This window comes from Lissotriton helveticus, chromosome 3_1, assembly GCF_964261635.1.
Source record: "Lissotriton helveticus chromosome 3_1, aLisHel1.1, whole genome shotgun sequence".
In the NCBI taxonomy this organism is placed as follows: Eukaryota; Metazoa; Chordata; class Amphibia; order Caudata; family Salamandridae; genus Lissotriton; species Lissotriton helveticus.
The window spans coordinates 1,844,254,375-1,844,275,440 of record NC_136061.1 but is presented as its reverse complement, the minus strand read 5'-3'; the positions used below and the strand labels follow the sequence as shown (position 1 = coordinate 1,844,275,440).

Here is a 21,066-nt window from a genome sequence, read left to right as displayed (position 1 = left end):
TTATTTTTTTTAGCAATCTTTATTTAAGCGAATGCTCAAAATGTACATACAGTAACATAGTCGAATCGTAATTCTGCATACATGTATTCGTTCGCCTGCTGGGTAGGATATCTGTCACATGTTTCTTACATACTTTTAGTTTGGGGTATCCCAAAACGTCCAGGGTCATAACTATTTGCGCCGAAGGCTTTGTTGAACGCAGTCTATAAATGCTTTCCGATGTGTACTGCACATCTCATTAACCTTCAGAACATTAGAACTTAGAACTGAAACATAAGTCATCACAATTCGCTCATCTTCACGTCTGTACATTGAATAACCCGCCACCCCAGCAATCCCTTGTCTCGCCATTCAACATAGCTAATGCAGAGCAATACCCCTTCTGATCCTGGAAATTCTGCAAGCCACCACCCAGTTATCTACTCGTCGTCCTCTTCTGAGTCTAGATCGTCACCTTCCGGAAGGGGTTCACAGATCTCCCCCTATAAACATTCCATGCTGCCCAAACCTTGTTCCACTTGCGGGGGCAGGCTCTGAGCACATAGACCTCCCTTTCTGTGACCATCAGCATGTCCATGTTGTTAGCCCATCTGTGCGCTGTAGGCAGTTCTGGCGCACCCCACTTCTGCGCAATGTCCCGTTTAGCTACTGTAATGGCCAGCGTAGCCCAAATCAGCCCATATCTATTCAGATCGTTGGGATCCCATATGTTCAACAAGCATTTGCGAGGTTCCGGTAGAACAGAAATTGTAAGCGCTTGTGAGACTGTGCGCATGACCTGTTCCAAAATTCTTGTATCAGTGGGCAGTCCCAGAGCGTATGGAACAGAGACCCCTCCTCCCCGCACCCCCTAAGGCAAAAAGGGTGGGGCGCTCTATGTATTTTATGAAGTAGCGTCCTCGTGTAGTAGATGCGGTGGAGTATTTTGAGTTGTACTAATCTGAATTTAGCCGAAATGCCAACTTCTCTCGGGGAGGCTAGTGCTTCATTCCATTCTGCCTCATCCACCTCACCCACTTCCCCGACCTATTTCTCTTTTAGTTTCAATGTGGGATCTTCTAGGTTGTTGACTAGTTTTTTATACGTGAGGGAGGTTGCGCTTTGTTGCATAAATTCAGTAAGCAGCCTATCCTCTAATGGGGAGGACTCTGGTAGCTCAGTGCCCGCCGGGATCGCCTGCAGCAGTGCGTGACGTATCTGCACATATCTAAACGTCTCTGCGGGGCTCAGGCCATATTGTTGCTGAAGCTGTGGGAATGTGATCACCGTTCCCTTATCCCATAGGTCCCCCACTGTGGAAATTCCAATGTGGTCCCATTGTGTAAAGCCTTTACAGAATCTGAGGTTTCCTAGTGATTTTGTGTCCCATAGCGGTGTTAGTTTGGTGATTTGCCCCTTCCACCCCAACCGTGTTTGCGCGATATGCCATAGGGCCACCGTGTGTTGCGTCGGTCCCAACAGTTTTTTGACACGTTGTTTGTTATACAATACAGAAAGCATGCCCTCTGCCCCCAGTTGTGACCAGTCCGCAGTGTATGCTGGATCATTTGGCGGGGCGTGGATCCACTGGTTAATTATTTTAAGCTGGGCTGCCCAGTAATATAGTTGAATGTTAGGTAGAGCAATTCCCCCTCCTACCAACTTTTTACCAACTTGTCGTACGCTATACGCGCCGGGCCATTATTCCAGAGTAGGTTGGAGATCAGCGCTGCCACCTGTTTGAAGTATCTCGGTGTGACAAGATAGCGGGTGTTTTCCAGGACATAGAGAAACCGGGGGAGCGCCATAATTTTATATAGCGCCGCTCGTCCGAGGAGTGTCAGTGGTAGGGTCGCCCAGTGTTTAACGTCTGCGCGCAGGCATTCCATAGGTGGCTTTAAGTTTTTATCAAAAAATTCCGTGTCAGTCTTTGTAATGACAATTCCCAGGTATTTAAAGGAGTTTGCCGTCAACGCCAGGGGGCAGCCCTCCTGCAACACCGGCTCCGGACCCCGCAGTACATATATTACTGACTTGGACCAGTTCAGGGTATAGCCTGACGATATCCCATGCGTGTTACAGAGATTTAATAAGGCCGGGATCCCGTTCTCCGGGTCAACCATGTAAATGAGCATATCGTCCGCATACAGGGAGATTCTATCCTCCCATCCATCCTCCCATGAGATTCCCCTGAGCAATGGCGTTGTTCTAATCAGGACAGCTAGGGGTTCTAGCACTAAGGCAAAGAGTAAGGGCGACAGAGGGCACCCCTGTCTAGTACCCCGCCCCAGCGGGAATGTCCGCGAGATGTGGCTGTTCGCCACCACCTGCGCTACCGGTTTCGTGTAGAGTAGTCTTACCCATGCTATAAAGTTCGGTCCGAAGCCCATACGAGCCAGCACCGCAAAGAGGTATTCCCACTCCACTAGAAATAAAAGCATTATTATCACTAAACCTTAAAAAACAAATTTCTAAACATTATTATTATTTTGTAAACGTGTTATGTCATTGTCATGGCAGTACACATCAGAGGCTGTGGAAGATACACAGTGTGAAAGACACTAATTAAACTGTGCATCTTCGCGCTGCCATACAGACCCTTCCTTGACTACACTGAAACAAATTAAATCTCCACAAAAGTTAGTTAATGGCAGCACTGAGGATATTGGCATTTTCGGTTGTCAGGAGAACTGGTCCTGGTCAGGCAGGACCTTGCTCTGTTTCCACCATTCCTCATGAAAGTGAGACCAACAGACATAATGAGCATCTCCGCTGCTCTCGTACAGGATGTTTTGTTTTCAGTGCTGAAAATACATGTTGCCCGTTACTGTGTGACCACAAGGAGATTATGGACTTTTTACACTCATCCCCAGTCACAGATCTGGGTTGAATCCATCATCATTCTTTAGCTCACTTCACCACCTCAGTTCAGACCCAGCTATATGCAAATCATTCTTGACCTGTGCCTCATGGGAACAGTGCAGCCCGAACTACCAAGCTAGGTCTTCCCTGAACCGGAAACAAGCATCCTGGGACAGGTTTCTGGGTAACACCCTTCATCAGCCAGGCTAGCTTAAATCCACTGGCAAAGTGAGCAATGGACCCACTTCTGAGCATACCCTACCAACTTAGGGCTAACAAAGCAAACAGAAAGAGATGATGGACGGAGCGCTGAAACGTTTCAGACACTCACCCCCAGTCACCGATCTGGGTTGAATCCAACATCGTTCTTTAGCTTACTTCGCCACTTCTGCTAGTCAGTTGGCAGCAGCGGTCCGATCTCCCGATCCGCCATCTCGCTGGACATCAGACACGCTCCGCCGCAGATCAGCTCACTGCGCCCGTATCCGGCGCCATCTTGAGCGATCGGGGTCCTGCTCCGTTTCAGTCCCCGATCCTCGGCGATGGTGTCGCTTCCACCTATAAGTGGCGCTAGCATCTCCTGGGCAGTTTGGCACGCCACCAGATATATTTCTAGTGGCATAATTGCCCCCCCCAAACAGGATAAATGCCGGGGTTGGCGCAGAGCTCTCAGCTCACGCGACCATCCACATAAGCCCCGTAGCCACGCCCTTTAAGGGGGGCTAGCTACGACACATATATATTAAAAGAGTTGGACTTATAGATGACCCCTAAGGGACTCCGCAAGGAAGGGAGAAAGATTTGGCACTAATACCTCCAAGTGTGACTGTCTATAATCTGTTGGCTAAGAATGTTTTGATTAGTTTCCAGGCCACACCCTTTACTCCAATCTCATACAGTTGGTCCATTAGTAAGACATGATGGACAGTATCAAAGGCCGCAGAGAGGTTCAGCATAACCATGGCAGCTTTTCTTTCCTGATCCAGAGTAGTCCTGATTTCTTCAGTGGATTTAAGGAGAGCAGACTTGGTGCTGTGTCCCCCCTAAAAACCATACAGGGTAGGGTCCAGCACCTGTTCCTCTTCCAAAATCCGACTGAGTTGGGTGTTCATTATTTTTTTCTGAGATTTTAGCAGGGAGTGGAAGCATAGCTATGGGTCTAAAATTGTTAGAATCGTTTGGATCCAGATTAGTTTTCTTCAGCAGAGGAAGTATCAACACTGATTTCCAGGCTTTAAGGAAGTAGCCGTCTAAAAACATAGCATTTATGATGGCCGTCAAAGTTATTGTGACTGGTTCAGGTGCTAGTTTTAGTATAGAGGGAGGGCACAGATCCATTGGTGACCCTGATTTTGTTTTCACCAGAAGTGTGTCTGAAGCTATGACTGGTGTAAAGTTATCGAACTGAAGCACTGTACTTTTTTCCAACCTTCGGGTCTGCCATGTCTACAAGAGATGTCTTCTTTGTAGATCCTATGAATATAGAGAAAATGTCATCAACCTTATTGAAAAAAGAATTTGCTATCTTATCACACAATTCTTAACTCACTGTGATGGAAGTGGAGGCTGTGTGTGCTAGCACCGTAACTGTTTTGAATAGTTCTTTGGTTGAGTTTTTTCCCGAATTTATTTTATTTGCAAAGAACTCTTGTTTAGTTTTATGAAATAGCTGCTTATACTGTGCTAGGCTTTGTTTGTATTTGTTTTTTCATTATCATTGTACTCCCTCCTCCAGATTCTTTCCAGGTGCTTACAGATCAGTTTTTTTCTCTAAGGTCTTGGGTATACCAAGGTGACGTACGTCGTTCCCTGTTATGATGGAGGGTTTTCTTAGGCGCTTACTTATTACTTGCTGCTTCCAGCCAGTTTGTATAGACAGATATGGCCTCACCTAAATCTACCGGAAGAGTAGGAGAGGTAGAGGTCAGCTGGTCATGTAATTCATTGGCTTTCACCCTATTACATGCTCTACCGACCGTCTGTTTTTTACCGGTTTCTTTGTACCTCGGTCAGGAGGCGTCAACTCAAAAGCACTGCCCTGTGATCCGACAAGACCACCGGGAGAGTGTTAGTGAATACTAGCTGCCCAATATTGGAAAATATTCCATTAAGTGTGTGCCCTGCCTTATGTGTGGCACCAATGAACGATTGTTTTAAGTCAATGGTACTCATTAGGTCTAGTAGTTTTAACGTATCTGGATCATTTTCAGCTTCTAAATGGAAGTTGAAATCCCCTAATATAGTATAGGAGCATGCAATTAGCTCGTTTTCCAACCAGCTGACAGCTTGTATTATAAACCGGTTTCTGGGACCAGGAAGTCTATAAATAAGAGTACCTTTAAAAGTGTAGTGATGCGAGAGGTAGAAACAAAAATCTAGTGCTTCGCATTCCATATTGGATGAACATTTAACAGTTACATTTAAGGAGTTTTGATATATTACTGCTAAGCCACTACCTTTCCTAGCTGGCCTATTTAGTGTATAGCAAAGGTAACCCAGGGGCGTGGCTTTCACCAAATCTGGACCGGAGGCTTCGTCCATCCATGACTCAGTAATGAAGGCAATATTGATTACTTCTTCCTCAATTAGAGACGCACAGTCAAACTGTCTTTAACTAAGGATCTTGCATTCAGTAATACACACTTAAAGTCTTTCCCCCCCCCACACATCCTTTCCTACCTTTAGGTATATACTGTGTAAGTTTCTCCTGTTGAGCAGTAAACATCGGTAGGATTGTCCTGCATCCAGGGCATATTTTTTTTATCGTTCGGAGGTTGCCGGGCAGGTAAAATACAAATGCACTGTGGGTTATGCTTGATGAGATTTAGGCTGTGTAATGTACTGTTACAGTAAACATATGGCCTGGGAACCTTTGTGTCCAAACGCACAGGGGGGCTGTCTCTGTGCATGGGCTGTGCGTGGATGGGCGCAGATGGGCTTGCCTTAGGAGCGCCTTCGACGCGCCAGCGGAGTGCCTGCTTCGCGCCAGCTTCCTGTTAAGTAGACAGGTTGGGCGAACAACTAGCCCATTAACCTGCTTCCTGCTCCCAAAATGGTGGTTGTGTCTTTGTAACGCCGACCCCTGGAGTTAGGGTAAAGGAAGAGCAAAGTGACAAAAATACCATTAGTAGAAGCTGAGATATGATTCTTTAAAGATTAAGGGCCTTATAACAATGAGTCCGCCCGGCATCATATTGGTATGGGAACCGCCCGACCATTGATCTGCAGTTCCAAATACCTAATTACAATGTGACCGCATATGTTGCAGTCACAATCTCCCATTTCCCTATGGGAGCTTGTGCTACGGCTGTAAACTGGCCACAGAACAAGCTCCCATAGAGAAATGGGAGTTTGTATGAATCCCTGAGGCGTGTGGCCGGCACCTCATGGTGCCTGCCACACGGTGCAGGGATTCCTGGGGGGGCAGCTCTGGTTCCGCCTTGGCCCCAAACCAGAGGTCGCAGGGTGAAGGGGTCCATGCAAGGGGCCCCAAAGTCATTTTCCAGCAGGTTTTCCATGTTGGAAACCCCCGGCATGGAACGCCTGTTGAAAACCATCATCGTAAACACTACCTCAGAAATGCCGTCTATAGGCTCGGACTGGCCAATGGACTCCTTGAACCCGTCTGAATCCAGACGGAATGACCAGCCAGTTTCACTTTCAACTGCCTGCATCGTAATACAGCGGTCAAAACTGAAACCACAATGAGGCTCGGTAGCCTCTAACCTCAGAGGCCTTCGGAGCCTCATAGTAATTGGGACCAAAATGGTAAAGTGCTCACCGTCCAGAGGCCAACAAAATCAGTCTGCAGAAAGTTGAGGTAAGCAGGCAGAAATGTCTGGGGTAGGACCACCCTAAGGATGACAGGTCTAACAATACTCTTCTTAGGTGGCTAAATTGTCTAGCTGCATTAACATTCTAAAAAATGTGTACTGTGACAACGTAGGCCCTGACTAAAGCTGAAGTATACAAAAAAGGGATGGATGGATTACTTGAACTAATCTCAGCCACTAGTAATTACTACAGTCAGATTACAACTGAGCCAGGAAATTTCACAAACTAAGCACATATCTGTGTAGGAATCAGAGTTAGGGGTCGTGCACCGTTTACCACATCTGTTAAATACCGGGTACAATAGAATTCACAAAACTGCTGTTTTTTTGTCCAGGGGTATACGTCACATTTAATGGTGGAAAATACTATTGAATGCAGATTTTAGTGAGGAAAGCACAATAACCTGCAAGTTGTACCCCTTATTTAATCGTGTATCTAGTAGTTACAATTATTTATTGTAAATGACACATACCAAACCCATGGGTATTAGATTTTATCAGGTACAACAAATATTGCATTGCCACTGGAGCAGTCCTAATCAGTGTTCATAGATCAGAACCATAGAAAGATTGAAACCTGATAATGTGTGTGTTTAGTCTGGAAGGACAACAAAAGTGTACAAAAGAAGAGGGCCTTTAGGGAATAGTAACAGTGACAGACCAAATAAGCATGAGCCAACACGTCAACTACTTATTTACTCATGTATGTATGTCAAAACAGTTACTTCTTTCAATGGTGCTCTGGCAAAATAAAATATTTTTTCTTTGTCTGGCTTGGTAGGTAGAAACAAACAATGGTACATTTTAGGAGAGGCCCATAGTGCACGGATTATAACCATTTATGAGTGCATAGTAGCAATTGATATGGTAACGAGTTACAACATCAAAATATGTAGTGTAAAAGGGACTGCAGTGTCTATGATTTATTTAATTTTCACTTTATTTTATAGTTACTACGTTTGTTAGCCCTGCCATTTATTTAAAGACAACCATGGTGACATCAGCTACTACTTCCACCCAGGCCGAAACATCTGGGTCATCAGCTGCTGTGAAAAGTAAGTAAAATAGAAGACCTCAGGTAGCTTCTCAGCCAAACTGCATAATCAATATTCAGATCACTCATGACCTTTCCTTCATTATCCTAAGCCTGCTGTGAGGCTTGCTTAAATCACTCAATGGTTGTCTTTGTAACTCTATGTAACCAGAAGGCCACACTATTACATTCCGGAATGTCTAACCTCACTTTACATTCTTCAGAAGTTGATAAAAAAGGTTCATTGGATAATAGCAGATCAGGTGTACACCAGGCCACAGCATTTATCTTGGTCAACCTAATGTGAGCTGCTCCACAGAGGTCCTATACCATGCGTGACCAGCGGGGATCGTGTGACCATAAGCATGATGCCACACTGAAAAAAACTGTGGATTATCCCATATTTTACCACCCATGAATCCCCTCCCTCCATTCCATAGTTCAACACTAAAGCTGCCACTCCGATAACTCGATTAAAGGTTTCATGTAGACAACTTGTAGCTGTCAAATGGGAAATGAATGTATAGTTTATGAGTGTGCGAAATTTTCTAATGAATGTCTGCAGTTGTTGTTTGAACCTTGAGAAGCAACTTTTCTATTATTCAAAATGTCTTATTACGTTAGTATGCATTAGAGTAAGAGGTTACCTGGTGATCATAATGCATAGTTAAAACCAAGACCAACAGTATCTCACATTCGTAAATAATGGAGAAAGGGTAGGGGCCACTCCTCATTTAATAAATTAATAAAAAAAGCGTTATTCTGTTATTATGACCTTAAAAAACACATTTCTAAAAATTATTATTATTTGGCAAACGTATTATGTCATTGTCATGGCAGTAAACTGTGCATCTTTGCGTCGTCATACAGACCTTTACTTGACAACATTGCAAAAATAAAATCTCTTCAAAAGTTAGTCAATGGCAGCACTGAGGATATTGGCAATTTCTGTTGTCAGGAGAACCAGCCCTGGTCAGGCAGGACCTCGCTCTGTTTCCACCATTCCTCATAAAAGTGAGACCAACAGACATAATGAGCATATCCGCTCCTCTCGTACAGGATGTTTTGTTGCAGTGCTGAAAGTACATGTTGCCCTTTACTGTGTGAACACAAGGAGATGATAGACGGAGTGCAGAAACTTTTCAGACACTCAGCCCCAGTCACAGATCTGGGTTGAATCCATCATCGTTCTTTAACTCACTTCGCCACCTCAGATCAGACCCAGCTACATGCAAATTAGTCTTGACCCTGTGCCTCATAGGAACAGTCCAGCCCGAACTGCCAAGGCAGGTCTTCCCTGAACTGGAAACAAGCATCCTCGGACAGGTTTCTGGGTAACACTCATCAGCCAGGCTACCTTGAATCCAGTGGCACAATGAGCAGGGGACCCACGTCTGGGCACACCCTGCCAACTTAGGGCTAACAAAGCAAACACAAGGAGATGATGGACGGAGCGCTGAAACTTTTCAAACACTCACCCCCAGTCACAGATCTGGGTTAAATCCATCATCGTTCTTCAGCTCACTTCGCCACCTCAGTTCAGACCCAGCTATATGCAAATCAGTCTTGACCCTGTGCCTCATAGGAACAGCCCAGCCCGAACTTCCAAGCCAGGTCTTTGCTGAACAGGAAACAAGCATCCTGGCACAGATTTCTGGGTAACACCCTTCGTCAACCAGGATTACTTGAATCCAGAGGCAAAGTGAGCAAGGGACCCACATCTGGGCATACCCTACCAACTTAGGGCTACCAAAGCAACACAAGGAGATGGTGTACGGTGCCTTGAAATTTTTCAGACACTCACCTCCAGTCACAGACCTGGGTTGAATTCATCATCGTTCTTTAGCTCACTTCGCCCTCAGTTAAGACCCAGCTATATGCAAATCAGTCCCTTTACTGTGTGACCAGTATGATTCTAGCCAGTAACACATTGCACACTTAGCTGGGGGCCTCCTTTGCTGCAGGCGCCGACATCGAGATCCAAAGAACGCAATTAATCAAACCCAAAGAGTCCACGGGTGCCCCCCACACACTCCCTCTCTACCACCCTATAACAGTGACCCCTCAAGTCTCCATAACCACTCTCTCTCAGATGTATTTAATTAGTTTTACAGTGTCACCTATACCAGTGTAGGGTGTCAAAGCACTTTACATTACACTCACATTGCACAGAGACAATCAATCATATGTGTGTTATTTAGTGTTTAGTAAATGTTACGTAAGCTAGTAGCCTACAAGGTGACTCACATGTCATCCATACTGGTAGACAGTATAGTTTAAGGGAGCTTAGTCTGCTGAAGCACAAACTAACAATTTTAAACAAGACGGTGGAAAACATCATAATGCTCCAATCTTTACCTTACAGTTTGAAGACAGTTATTAGTTCACCGTTCCATGTTAGGATTTTAACATCTAGACTGCTAGTAAGAAAAGGATCTCTCTGACAAAAGCACTGATCTATTTAAACTATATGCATTTTGTGATCTGCATGGTACACATTCTTTGCAGCAGGCACTTTAACTCTCTGTGCTACCATAAAAAGAGTTAAAACTTGCACTTGACAAAACTCCTTCTCTCTCCAGGAAGAAAAATAATCTCCATGTTATCTTGACATTTATATTTGTATATGAAAATTGTGAGGCCAGCAATGCAGCAGCAGGTGCTTTTAAAGCCATAAAATACTTCTAAACACAGCCCCCCACCCCCCGAAGAGTCAGCATGCGGCGTGGTGGCACGGGTCGCGCTGCTCTGGAGCCGGCCCTGATTCAAATTGCCAGCTTTCCTAGCCACTTTTTATTAAAACTGCCTTACCAACGTTTAGTTTGTAATGTTTGTTATGTGTTCCTGGGAGTAGAACCTCCAATAACTTTGGGTAGAATAAAACTTGTATTGGAATGTGTGCCCCCTCATGCACTTTATGTACCTGTGATTGGGAAACTTACAGTTGTGTGGGTGGGTGAGGGTTACCTATTTGCTGAAGTGTCCACTCATTGACACACATTACACTCTGACCTCCAGAGAGCTGGCGTATTGGTGAGAGGCAGGTGCAGTCATGGCCGAGACTGCCAGGCAATTTATGCCGCACACTGTGTGTAGGTACGCACAGGTGAGAGTTCCAAAAGACCCACTACACAAAACGGTGTTGTTGCCAGCTTCACTCACTTTTGTTCGAGGAATAGTGGAGTGAAAAAAAATTACTCACTTCACATTAAAGGCTTTAATTGTGGTTTAAATGCTCCTTAAGTTACTGTTATAATCTGAACTGCTCCTTAGCCGGTACTGTAATTAGAGCCAGCTGACGTATGTTAAAGTTAAAGTATGTTGTAAATTAGTATGTTAAAGGAAGGCAGCACAACGGGCAGACCATATTGTCTCTCTTGATTAGATTTACAATAGGTTATATGATGAATGGCTCGTTCTCAGTAACTGCCTATTATGTATTCCAGCAACATCTCTTTGTCATCTATCTTCAGGTGATTGGAATTTTATTTCTATGCGTGATTCTCTTCGTGCAAGCCCTCTTTCGTCCTCAGTCAGTTACCCTCCACCCTCAGCCCCATGTCTCCCAAGGCAGCCCCTCAACCATTTGTGCTCCTTTGGCAGATCCTTTAGCTGCATGTACTAGGTGTATTTTTCGGCTTCTTTAGGTCGAGCCTACAGCCCTTGCACCGCAGGATGATCTGTTGTATGTACTTTGTGGGATTTGACTCCTCCCATTGCTTTGGATTGTCTTTTGTCTTTGTCATACTAAAATCGTAGCCTCTAAATGGCTACTGGTTAGTGCATGTCCCACCTTTTTCTCAAAAGTTAACTCCCATGGAGTATCACCGCAGGATTTGTCTGCTTCCACTTTTGATATTGAATTTCTTGTTTTTGGAACTTTTTTATTTCTATTTAGAATGAACAGCAACACATGGCTGTGGCAGCTGCTATCACGGGACAGCGGGACACATCGTGCACGTGCTTTGCTTGCACTGCCATTGTCCCTTTGCCTACTTTCATACTTTCCAGCAGCATTCCATGCATGATTCATTTCCTAATTTACGACTAGCTTTCCCTAGCTCAGTGTGGCACCGCAAGGTCCGTTACATACCTCTTTAAAAATGCACATGCCAGTATGGCAATTGGCAGTTAAGATTTATGGGGCTGGCATGAACAAATCAGTTCCTAGAAGTGTGCACATTTCATTTCCCTTGCATTTATATGGGCGCTCAAGCGCTGCTGTTTCCCCATCACATGCCTGCTTCATGACACAAGCCGCACTGCAGAGCCCAGGCCTTTTGCTGAGTGTTCTGTTGTCTCGCACTGATCCAGAGGGATCAATTGCACCTAGTCAATTGGGTCAGAGTGCCAGAGGGTTTCTCCCAGTCCGAGGATCGCACCGGCAATATTGCCTGTGAGGGGTTGCCATTACCCTAATTCCTTCAAAAGGGAGTGCCTGCAACTTGTTCATTGAGACGCTGGGACTGGGAAGTAGTGCCTGTGTTAAAAACATTGTGGTTTCTAAAGGCACTGCCCTAAGTGCTAGCACTGTTAGTCTGAAGTATCGCAATACTTTGCCATCTACAAATGCTTACCTACGTCGAACCTTTTTTTTTTTAACACTTTTTATTGAGTTTTCCCCCTTTTTTTATATAATGTACAGAGCACAAAGACAGTAAAATTATACATAATTCATATATAGTAGTAATTATTTCATACGGAAAGGCATCTTCTTGAAATTATAATCTTAAATTCAATCCTACTAACCAAAAAACATAATCATCAAGCTATAATTAAGTGCAGAGGCACAAAGAAAACAGTGATGAAAGAAAACCGAGAAGGGAGAGAGAAGAGAGAAAAAAGTATGTAAAAGAAGAAAAGAAAAGAAGAGCAACAAAGCAGCAAGGTATCTATTGACTAACATTCCCTTCTTTCCATCGTGTAATCGGATCCCAGATTTGTACGCCCAACATTCTTCCCTTCTTCCCCTTCCTAGCATATATAGCAATTTCTAACTTATAAATTGACAGTAATTTAGCTAACCACTGATGATACGTCGGGGGGAGGGGATCAAGCCATGCCGAGGCTATACATAATCTCAAAACTGCCATTGCCAAAAATATAAAGCTTCCGCCCCGTGTCCGCCCCTCTGCTTCAACTCCTAGTAGTATTATTGATGAGGTTAATACAATTTCCAATCCTAATGCGTTATTTAAGAAATTCTCCATATCGTTTTTTGTTGTCTCCAAGCGAGGACATAATGCAAAAATATGTTCTAAATCAGCCTTTGAATTATCACATCTAAAACATCTGGTACCTGATGTCGCTCCCCATTGGGCAAGTTTGGCTGGTGTATAGTACAAATGGTACAAAGTTTTATAATGTTGAGATTGTAATGAGGCTGTGCACAGTAGTTTCTTACCCATATCTAATGATAAAGAAAACTGGTCTCGGCCTATATCTAAGCCAGTTGCCCATTTATCCACCCATTTCTCCAAGTCATCCTTCTTCATGTTTAACAGTTCTGAATAAAACCTCTTAATCGTACAATTTATGCCAGCTTGTATAACCTCCATTATTGAGTTCTTCGCAAATCCCGCAGTACCACCCTTTTTTTTATTAATAAAACTTCTCACTTGGAGATATTTAAAGAAGTATGTAGTCTCTAAGCCATAACTTGCCTGTAGCTCTGAAAATTGCATCATACCTTGTGGGTTTAGAATATTGCCCAGTTTCCGAATTCCTTTCCTCCCCCACTCTTTAAAGACTGCGTCAGAGAAAACCTCACTAGGAAGAGTAGGGTTACCATCGATTCTTGTATAAGTGTTGTACTTCCCTATACCAAACCTCTTGGCGAATGCTTTCCAGATGTTGTAAGCTGCTAGGATAGTCTTAAATCTTGTCCTTTTGAAATAGCTTGCGTCTGTGTATTTGAAAAGTAAATTTTCTGCCTCCGGCCCCATAGCTAATCCATAGATAGCTAATGTACCAAATTCATCCTGCCCTTCTGCCTCTGCACCTCCCAACAAACCCACCATATATTGTAATGCTGATGCCCAGTAATATAGCTTTATATCCCGTAGCGCCCATCCTCCCTTTTCTCGTGGAAGTGCCATATACCTGAGCGCTCTCCTTGTTTTCCCCTTAGCCCAGATGAACCGGTTAATCATATGTTCACAGATCTTAAACCACTTGTTTTCAAAAGTTAGTGGAACAGCTCTAAATATATACAAAATTTTTGGGAGAACCAACATCTTAACAATATTTGTTAGACCAACAATTGAGAGGTGTAAATTATCAAGTCTATCTAGTTCCTTCCTTACTTTAGTGATTATTGGGGCAATGTTTTTTTCCACTAAAATATCAAGATCAGCAGTGATATTCACTCCAAGGTACACCCCTGCTAGAACAACTCGGATATCGTTACAATATGTATGAGAATTTTTAATTATTTGCGTCTTAGATGTATTTAGAGTGTATCCAGAGATACGTCCGAACCTCCGGGCCTCGATCTCCATCTGCCCGATAGCCTCCGTGGGATTTGATGTAATTACTGCCACATCATCGGCATATGCAAGAATCTTGCATTCTCCCAAATGAGTGGACAAGGGTGTAATTCTGTCGCACATCTCTATCCTGCGAATTAATGGGTCCATATACATTGCAAAAAGGAGTGGGGAGCATGGGCACCCCTGCCTCGTCCCCCGTTTAATCCTAAATTGCCGAGTAGAACCTGCATTAACTCTTATAGAGGCAACTGGATCAGTGTATAAGGCTCGAAGTGCTTTAGTATATCCCTCTTTAATCCCTGCCCTCATTAACACATGCCACAAATAGACCCAGGAGACCCGATCAAAAGCCTTTTCGGCATCTAACAACATGACCGCCATCGGGTCTCCTGTGACTTCAGTGATATCGAGCAGAGTAATAACCTTACGTGTATGATGTGTTGTACCCCTTCCAGGGATAAAACCATGTTGATTATTACTTACAAGATTTCCTATTATTTTAGCAAATCTTGTTGCCAGTGCCTTAGAGTAGATTTTGGTATCAGTGTTCATTAATGTAATCGGCCTATACGATCCGGGGTCAGAGGCAGGCTTTCCCATTTTTAAGATTAACACAATGTCAGCTCCTCCCCATGAGTCTGGGATAGATTGCCCTATTTGGGCTGCCTGTATTGTTTTAACCAAATCATCTCCTAGTATATCCCAGAATGATTTATAGAATTCCATAGGAAGCTGATCAGGGCCAGCAGCTTTCCCTGAAGGGAGATTTAATGTAGCTGTTTTAATCTCGACTGAGTCCAAAGGTTCTTCTAATCCCTCTGCCTCCTCCTCTGTACGTTTTTCAGTTGGGATTCCCTGTAGATATTCAATTAATTCCCTAGTGTCAGTAGGCTGCTGATTATCATATAGCACCTCATAAAATCTGCTAAACACCTCTCGGATTTCCTCCGAATCCGTGTGTAGTCCACCAGTTGTATCCCTGATCTCTCTTATCACTCCTGACGCTGCTATTTGTCTAGTGCGTACAGCTAAAATACGTCCCACTTTCTCACTAAACTCGTGACATCGCTCCCTTTTAATCATAAAATTCTCAGCTGCCTTATTCGCAATTTCTTCTTCTGCATCACTTTTTTGTTCATCACCTTAATCAGTGCTTGTTCCACTGCTACACCTGTAAATACAGCTTGATGCAACTCCTCCTCAGCATCTAGGGCTGCCCTAACTAATTCACTGGTCCTATGCCGCTCCTGTCTCCGTTTAAATGTGCTAAAACTAAGGGTCTCTCCACGAACACCTGCCTTAAAGGCATCCCAGACCATTCCTACGGGTGCAGTTCCTCTATTAAATTCAAAAAAGTCTTTCATCCACTTTGACATGTGTTGTATATACTTATCATCCTGTAGGAGACCCCTTTCAAAAGTCCACATTCTTTCATTTCTCATTCCTGCCATTGCTTTTAATGATAAAATAGGTGGGTTGTGATCACTAAGGATTTGTGGAAGTCTATCTATCTTTAGATTAGTAAGTAATACATTTGAGACGAAGAAATAATCCAGCCTTACACAGATTCGGTGTGGAGCTGAATAATAGTAAATCCTTTTTTATCTGATCTAGTTTTCCCCCACACATCTGTCAAAACATTATTCATTAATAGGTTAGACAATGCCTGATATACTCTTTTTTTCCTACCTAGATATCTCCCAAAAGAGCCTACCCCTAAACCGTCCGCCCCATTAATATTGAAATCCCCGGCAATAATAATGCGAGGGGCCCACACAGCAAGTTCCGTATCTAAAAACTGTAGAATCTCTGGATCATCTTCTGTCGAACCATATACGACCCCCAGTGTGGTCCACTCCCCATTAATCATACATTCAGCCAATGCCCACCTCCCCCATTGATCTTCCAATTTCTTTCTGAACAATACATTCTTATTCCTTGACAGTATAGCTACTCCTCTAGTTTTGGTACCTTGCCGAGAGTATACTATTACATGGAACCCCAGCTGTTCCAGCAGATGTACCTGTGAAGCCATGATATGTGTTTCTTGCAAGTAAATAAAATCTGCATTCATTTGTCTTAAGACAATTGAGATTCTTTGTCTCTTCTGATAGTCATTCAACCCACAGACATTCCATGTTACAAATCTAGTGTCCATTAGGTTTTTTATTATTTTTCCTTTCTGATAAACCCATACAAGTAGTTAGGAACCATTTTGTCTCTGAGCTATCCAACATATGAGAGATTCCCCCGTGGTCACTATTTACTTTATCATGTGATCAGTCTCATCAAATTATTTCATTAGCCTTCTAATCCATATAGGTACAACACAATCCATAATTTTCATTTTACAATTTTATTTGTTTTTATTTTTTCTGTCGTGTATCAAAAATATATTTTTTCCTTTTTTTGGATTTTAGATAATTTCTTCCATATATATCAGTGACATGATTGATAATACAAAATTAATTTATAAAAAGTGCATTGTATCATATCAAAAAACTTAGTTTAGAAAATTACATAATACAAAACATAACCCTGATATATACACATGAGTTACCAGTCACACTTGCTCAATCATACCAATTCACATTCATACTACTATCAATCTCCTCCCAATCAAAACCAGATCCTACACTTGAGGTAACACAGTTGTTGCTTGTGTGTAATTATACGCCAGGTCTACGCGCGTTTCGGTGGAGTGAGACCACCTTCCTCAGGACCAAAGTGCAAAGTTCTATTTCTTCCTTTCTGTGTACATACAGGGTACCTGAAATTACAAACAAAGTGTAATGTACCCAAAACTTAACTTTGAAAAGAAGGACAATTGTGACAAACTGCATTCTTAGCTATAATAATTATACATTAACTGAAAAACACCACATTGCATCATGGACAATCAGGCTGTAAGGTACATGCTTGGTATGACAATGTTATTCCCAATACTACATGATACCACCCAAAGATGCCAATCCTATTGTGATTGGACCAAAAGAAGCTAATTCTTTATCATAGTTACCAATATATTCAGGTATATCAATATTACAGTGACACCAGCTGTACAATAAACTCTCACCTAGTTTTTGTTGTATGGTGAGGGTATCTGCATATCTTTGTACCAATAAGGAAACTTTCCCACTGTTGTAAGTAGTTTTAAAATTACATCGTAGAGGGAATAGTGGAGTGTATGTATTAAAGATTTATTTATAAGGTTTATACTGCTATTATGTTAAAACAAGAAAGGACATAGACATACCTTAGATTTATTAAAAAAGCCTCAATACGAAATATTATTTGGCTCAGTTTATTTTGTCTGGCAAGACGTCTCCTGGTAGGGTCCTTATCGAGATAACCCCTAAATGAAATAAGTACAACATTGTATAGTTGCATCTTACATATCCCTAAAGTTGGTGATGGTCATGTCCTGGTATTATACATTAGTGACTAACCTGTAGTTTATAGGGGAATTTCCGAATATTTAAATCTTCTTTTGTATTACAGCACGGTGCACACTTTGTCTTTCTTTTGAACGTATCGATCTTGTAATCGTTCAACCTAAAATATAAAGTATTTTGTAATCAACTCATCTCTATATGTACAAGATCCACAGTATGATTCTAGATAAAAAGATGTAAATAATTCAACAGTTTCAGATGTCACCTGAATTTTAATTAATTCTAATCGTCCTATCTACATACAAACTTATAGAGGTGCTAATTGCAGATAGTTCTACTGGCCTCTCTGACACACATGATTGTCTAGTGGTTTACTCTTTGTAACAGATATTACCCAGTGATACAATAGTTATCCCCTACGTATGACTAGTCAGCTTAGCGCTTATTCTAATCTCTGAGATTGGTATCTCATAGGGGGATAGGGCGAGACTGTGGTTCGATTTAAGCTAGCGTGATTCAGTTATTAAGGGTTAAACTAGCGCTATCCTATAATAGACTCAGCTCGTTTGTATTCATACCTGATTTCTCCGTCGCGGTGGAGGTATACGGTCATCTTGCCACGTCTCTAGATTACGGCGGATAGGGGATTCATACCCACACTCCGATGTTTTAAATAGGGGCTATGAGGACGCGAGATTGAACGTACAGCGTCTCGTCACCCGGAAGTAATCACCGTAACATGAAATTTCGATCGAGGTTAGGCGTCTCGTCACCCGGAACTAATCACCGTAACACGAGATTTCCATTAAGGTTAAGGTGCCATCTTATAGTGGGTAAAAATAGATTAAAGCATATTATTTATCTATGAGGTAAATCTTGTTTATTACATATTAGTTCAAAAAACCCTATCATATTTAGGTGGATTTCTGTACTGCAATATTTAAATAAAGATTGTCAAGTCAAAAATGGAGACAGCCCATTTTCGAGTGTATCGAGGTCATTTCCTGTTGGCCAGAACGTGCGCCATATTGGAGTAGATTTTGTTACTTTAACATTAGATGGCAGGAAAAAACATTTAATTTCTACCAACACGATAGTGTTAACTCTATTTACTACAAGGTGGTAAATTTATCCTATTAAGGGACTATACGTTTGTAATGCATAGAACTCAAATCTAAAGTAGGTAGTAGGTAATCTTCAAATTATTGACTGGATTTAAAAATAAATGCACAGTTCAAGGGTAGGTGCCATCTTTTAGTGGGTAAAAATAGGTTAAAGCATATTATTATCTATGAGGTAAATCTTGTTTATTACCATTTTTTAGTGGGTAAAAATAGGTTAAAGCATATTATTATCTATGAGGTAAATCTTGTTTATTACTTAATAGTTCGCAAAACCCTATCATATTTAGGTGGATTTCTGTACTGCAATATTTAAATAAAAATTGTCAAGTCAAAACGGAAGCAGCCCGTTATCGAGTATATCTAGTCACTTCCTGTTGGCCAGAACGTGCGCCATGTTGGAGTAGATTTTGTTACTTTAACATTAGATGGCAGGGAAAAACATTTAATTTCTACCAACATGATAGTTTTAACTCTATTTACTACAAGGTGGTAAATTTATCCTATTATGGGACTCTGAGTTTGTAATACATAAAGCTCAAATTTAAAGTAGGTAGTAGGTGATGCTCAAATTACTAACTGGATTTAAAGATAAATGCACGGTTCAAAGGTAGGGGGCATTAGAGACAGATGCACCCAAAATATGAGACCAATTTGTACATTATATACAGATTTTAAGGATTTTTGTAAGAGGAGTCATACTAAGTTTGTTTAGTAACAAACCAAGCTATATTTTCATTTAGACCCCTACGTACACTGTCAAGTTGGAAAATCCAAAATCTCTCTCGTTTCCTGCGAGTATATTCCATTAACTGGCCCATTTTAAGTTGAACTTTTTCAAGAATGCACCAACGTAGCTCTGTTTCGCTGTGATTTAGATCTACACAATGTTGGACTAACGGTGCTGATACTTTCTTTAGTCTAACTGCCGACTTATGTTCGCTGAATTTCGTCCGAAATCCCCTCCCGGTCTCACCAACATAAGCGAGGCCACATGGGCATAGGATAATGTAAATCACATTACTGCTTCTGCAATTTGTTAGAGATCTTAGTGTAATTTTGAAGTTGTTATAATCCACTGATTCAGTAAGAATCTCTGAGCTATCCACCTTTATTCTAATTTGATATATAATACCGCTGTCTCTTAACCAATACATGCTCACCTGTTTTTTCGCTGTGCTATACTCTGTGCTATACTCTGTGCCCTGTACATCGCCCCTTTCCACCCCCATCCCCCCTCCCCAGACATCCCCCCCCTGAACGCCCACCCCCCATACTGGCAAATAGGTCCGGCTGACCTATATCTGACAGCCGAGACCCCTGGGTCGTCACGTCTCCCCCATCTCCCATCTTAACCTCAACTTCTACACCAACAAAACTCTGGCAGTCTTTGCCCCCCCCTCTTTTTTGTTTTTTTTAAAGTATTTTATATCATAGTACCAATATCCCAATGCTTAACAATAAATGTTATTTAGCTTCACTACCTCTTCCGAGGCACCTCCCTGACTGCAACCGCTTGTCTATTCTGCTCCCTATTCTCTCTGAGGGAGGTGAGGTACTCTTGAGCCATAATTTCAGAATAGAAAACTCTTACATGTCCATCAAGGATTACTTTGAGACGCGCAGGGAACATTTAAATAAGCCTCACAACCTATATTCTGAAAAGGTGTTATCAACTGCCTCATGCGCCACCTCCTCTCAACCGTAGTGTGGCAGAAATCAGGTCGTGCGAAGAAAGATATATCTTTATATGTTGGTCTGGATTGCGGTTTCGCCTTACTCATTATCTCCTCTCGTAACAGAAAATTACCTACATAAACCAGAATTGCACGTGATTTACTAGGCGTGTTACCCCTTTTCTGTGTCATAGGGAACCTATGGGATCGCTGCACCTCACTTTCCCAATCCCATCGGTTCATTTCCGGAAATGCCCCTTTCAATAGATCAACCACAATGCCCGTATATCTTCCCCTTCCTTCCCTTCCTCCATCCCAAGTAGTCTTATGTTGTTATGTCTCTGTCTATTTTCGAAATCTTCTAATTTCCAGAGCACGTCTGAAGAAGTCTGATCTTGTTTCTGCTTAGTCTCCTGTAGCTTTACCACATCATCTTCAAGCTTTCCTGTCCTCTCCTCCACCTCTGTGACTCTAGTAACCACCTCTGTGTATAGTTTGTTCATCTTTTGCTATGTACCCTGCATTTTTTTGTTAGCATACTTTGCTCTTCGGCTTTCGGCCCTTGCCTCACCCTGGATTTGCTTTAAAGTGGTAAATAGTAGCTCAAAATTCGAGTTAGAGTTAGAGTTAGAGTTAGGGTTGTCACTCCTCCCTCCTGCTTCTGAATTATGATGCT

At 42.4% G+C, this 21,066-nt stretch overlaps 1 protein-coding gene and 1 long non-coding RNA gene across 2 annotated transcripts in view; one reads left to right on the top strand and one right to left on the bottom strand.

Annotated features, from left to right (window-relative positions):
- Nucleotides 1–21,066, top strand: part of LOC144823889 (mucin-5B-like) — a 1,747,676-nt gene that overhangs the window by 1,606,141 nt on the left and 120,469 nt on the right. Inside the window, exon 31 of the mRNA XM_078682783.1 lies at nt 7,625–7,729. Coding sequence (XP_078538909.1) covers nt 7,625–7,729 — 105 coding nt within the window. The remainder of the gene's footprint in view (nt 1–7,624; nt 7,730–21,066) is intronic.
- On the bottom strand, nt 16,743–17,755 carry LOC144823890 (uncharacterized). Its single transcript, XR_013608851.1, has 3 exons — nt 17,648–17,755; nt 17,455–17,553; nt 16,743–16,968 (listed from the first exon to the last, which is right to left on the bottom strand). It is a non-coding gene; the product is annotated as an uncharacterized LOC144823890 (long non-coding RNA).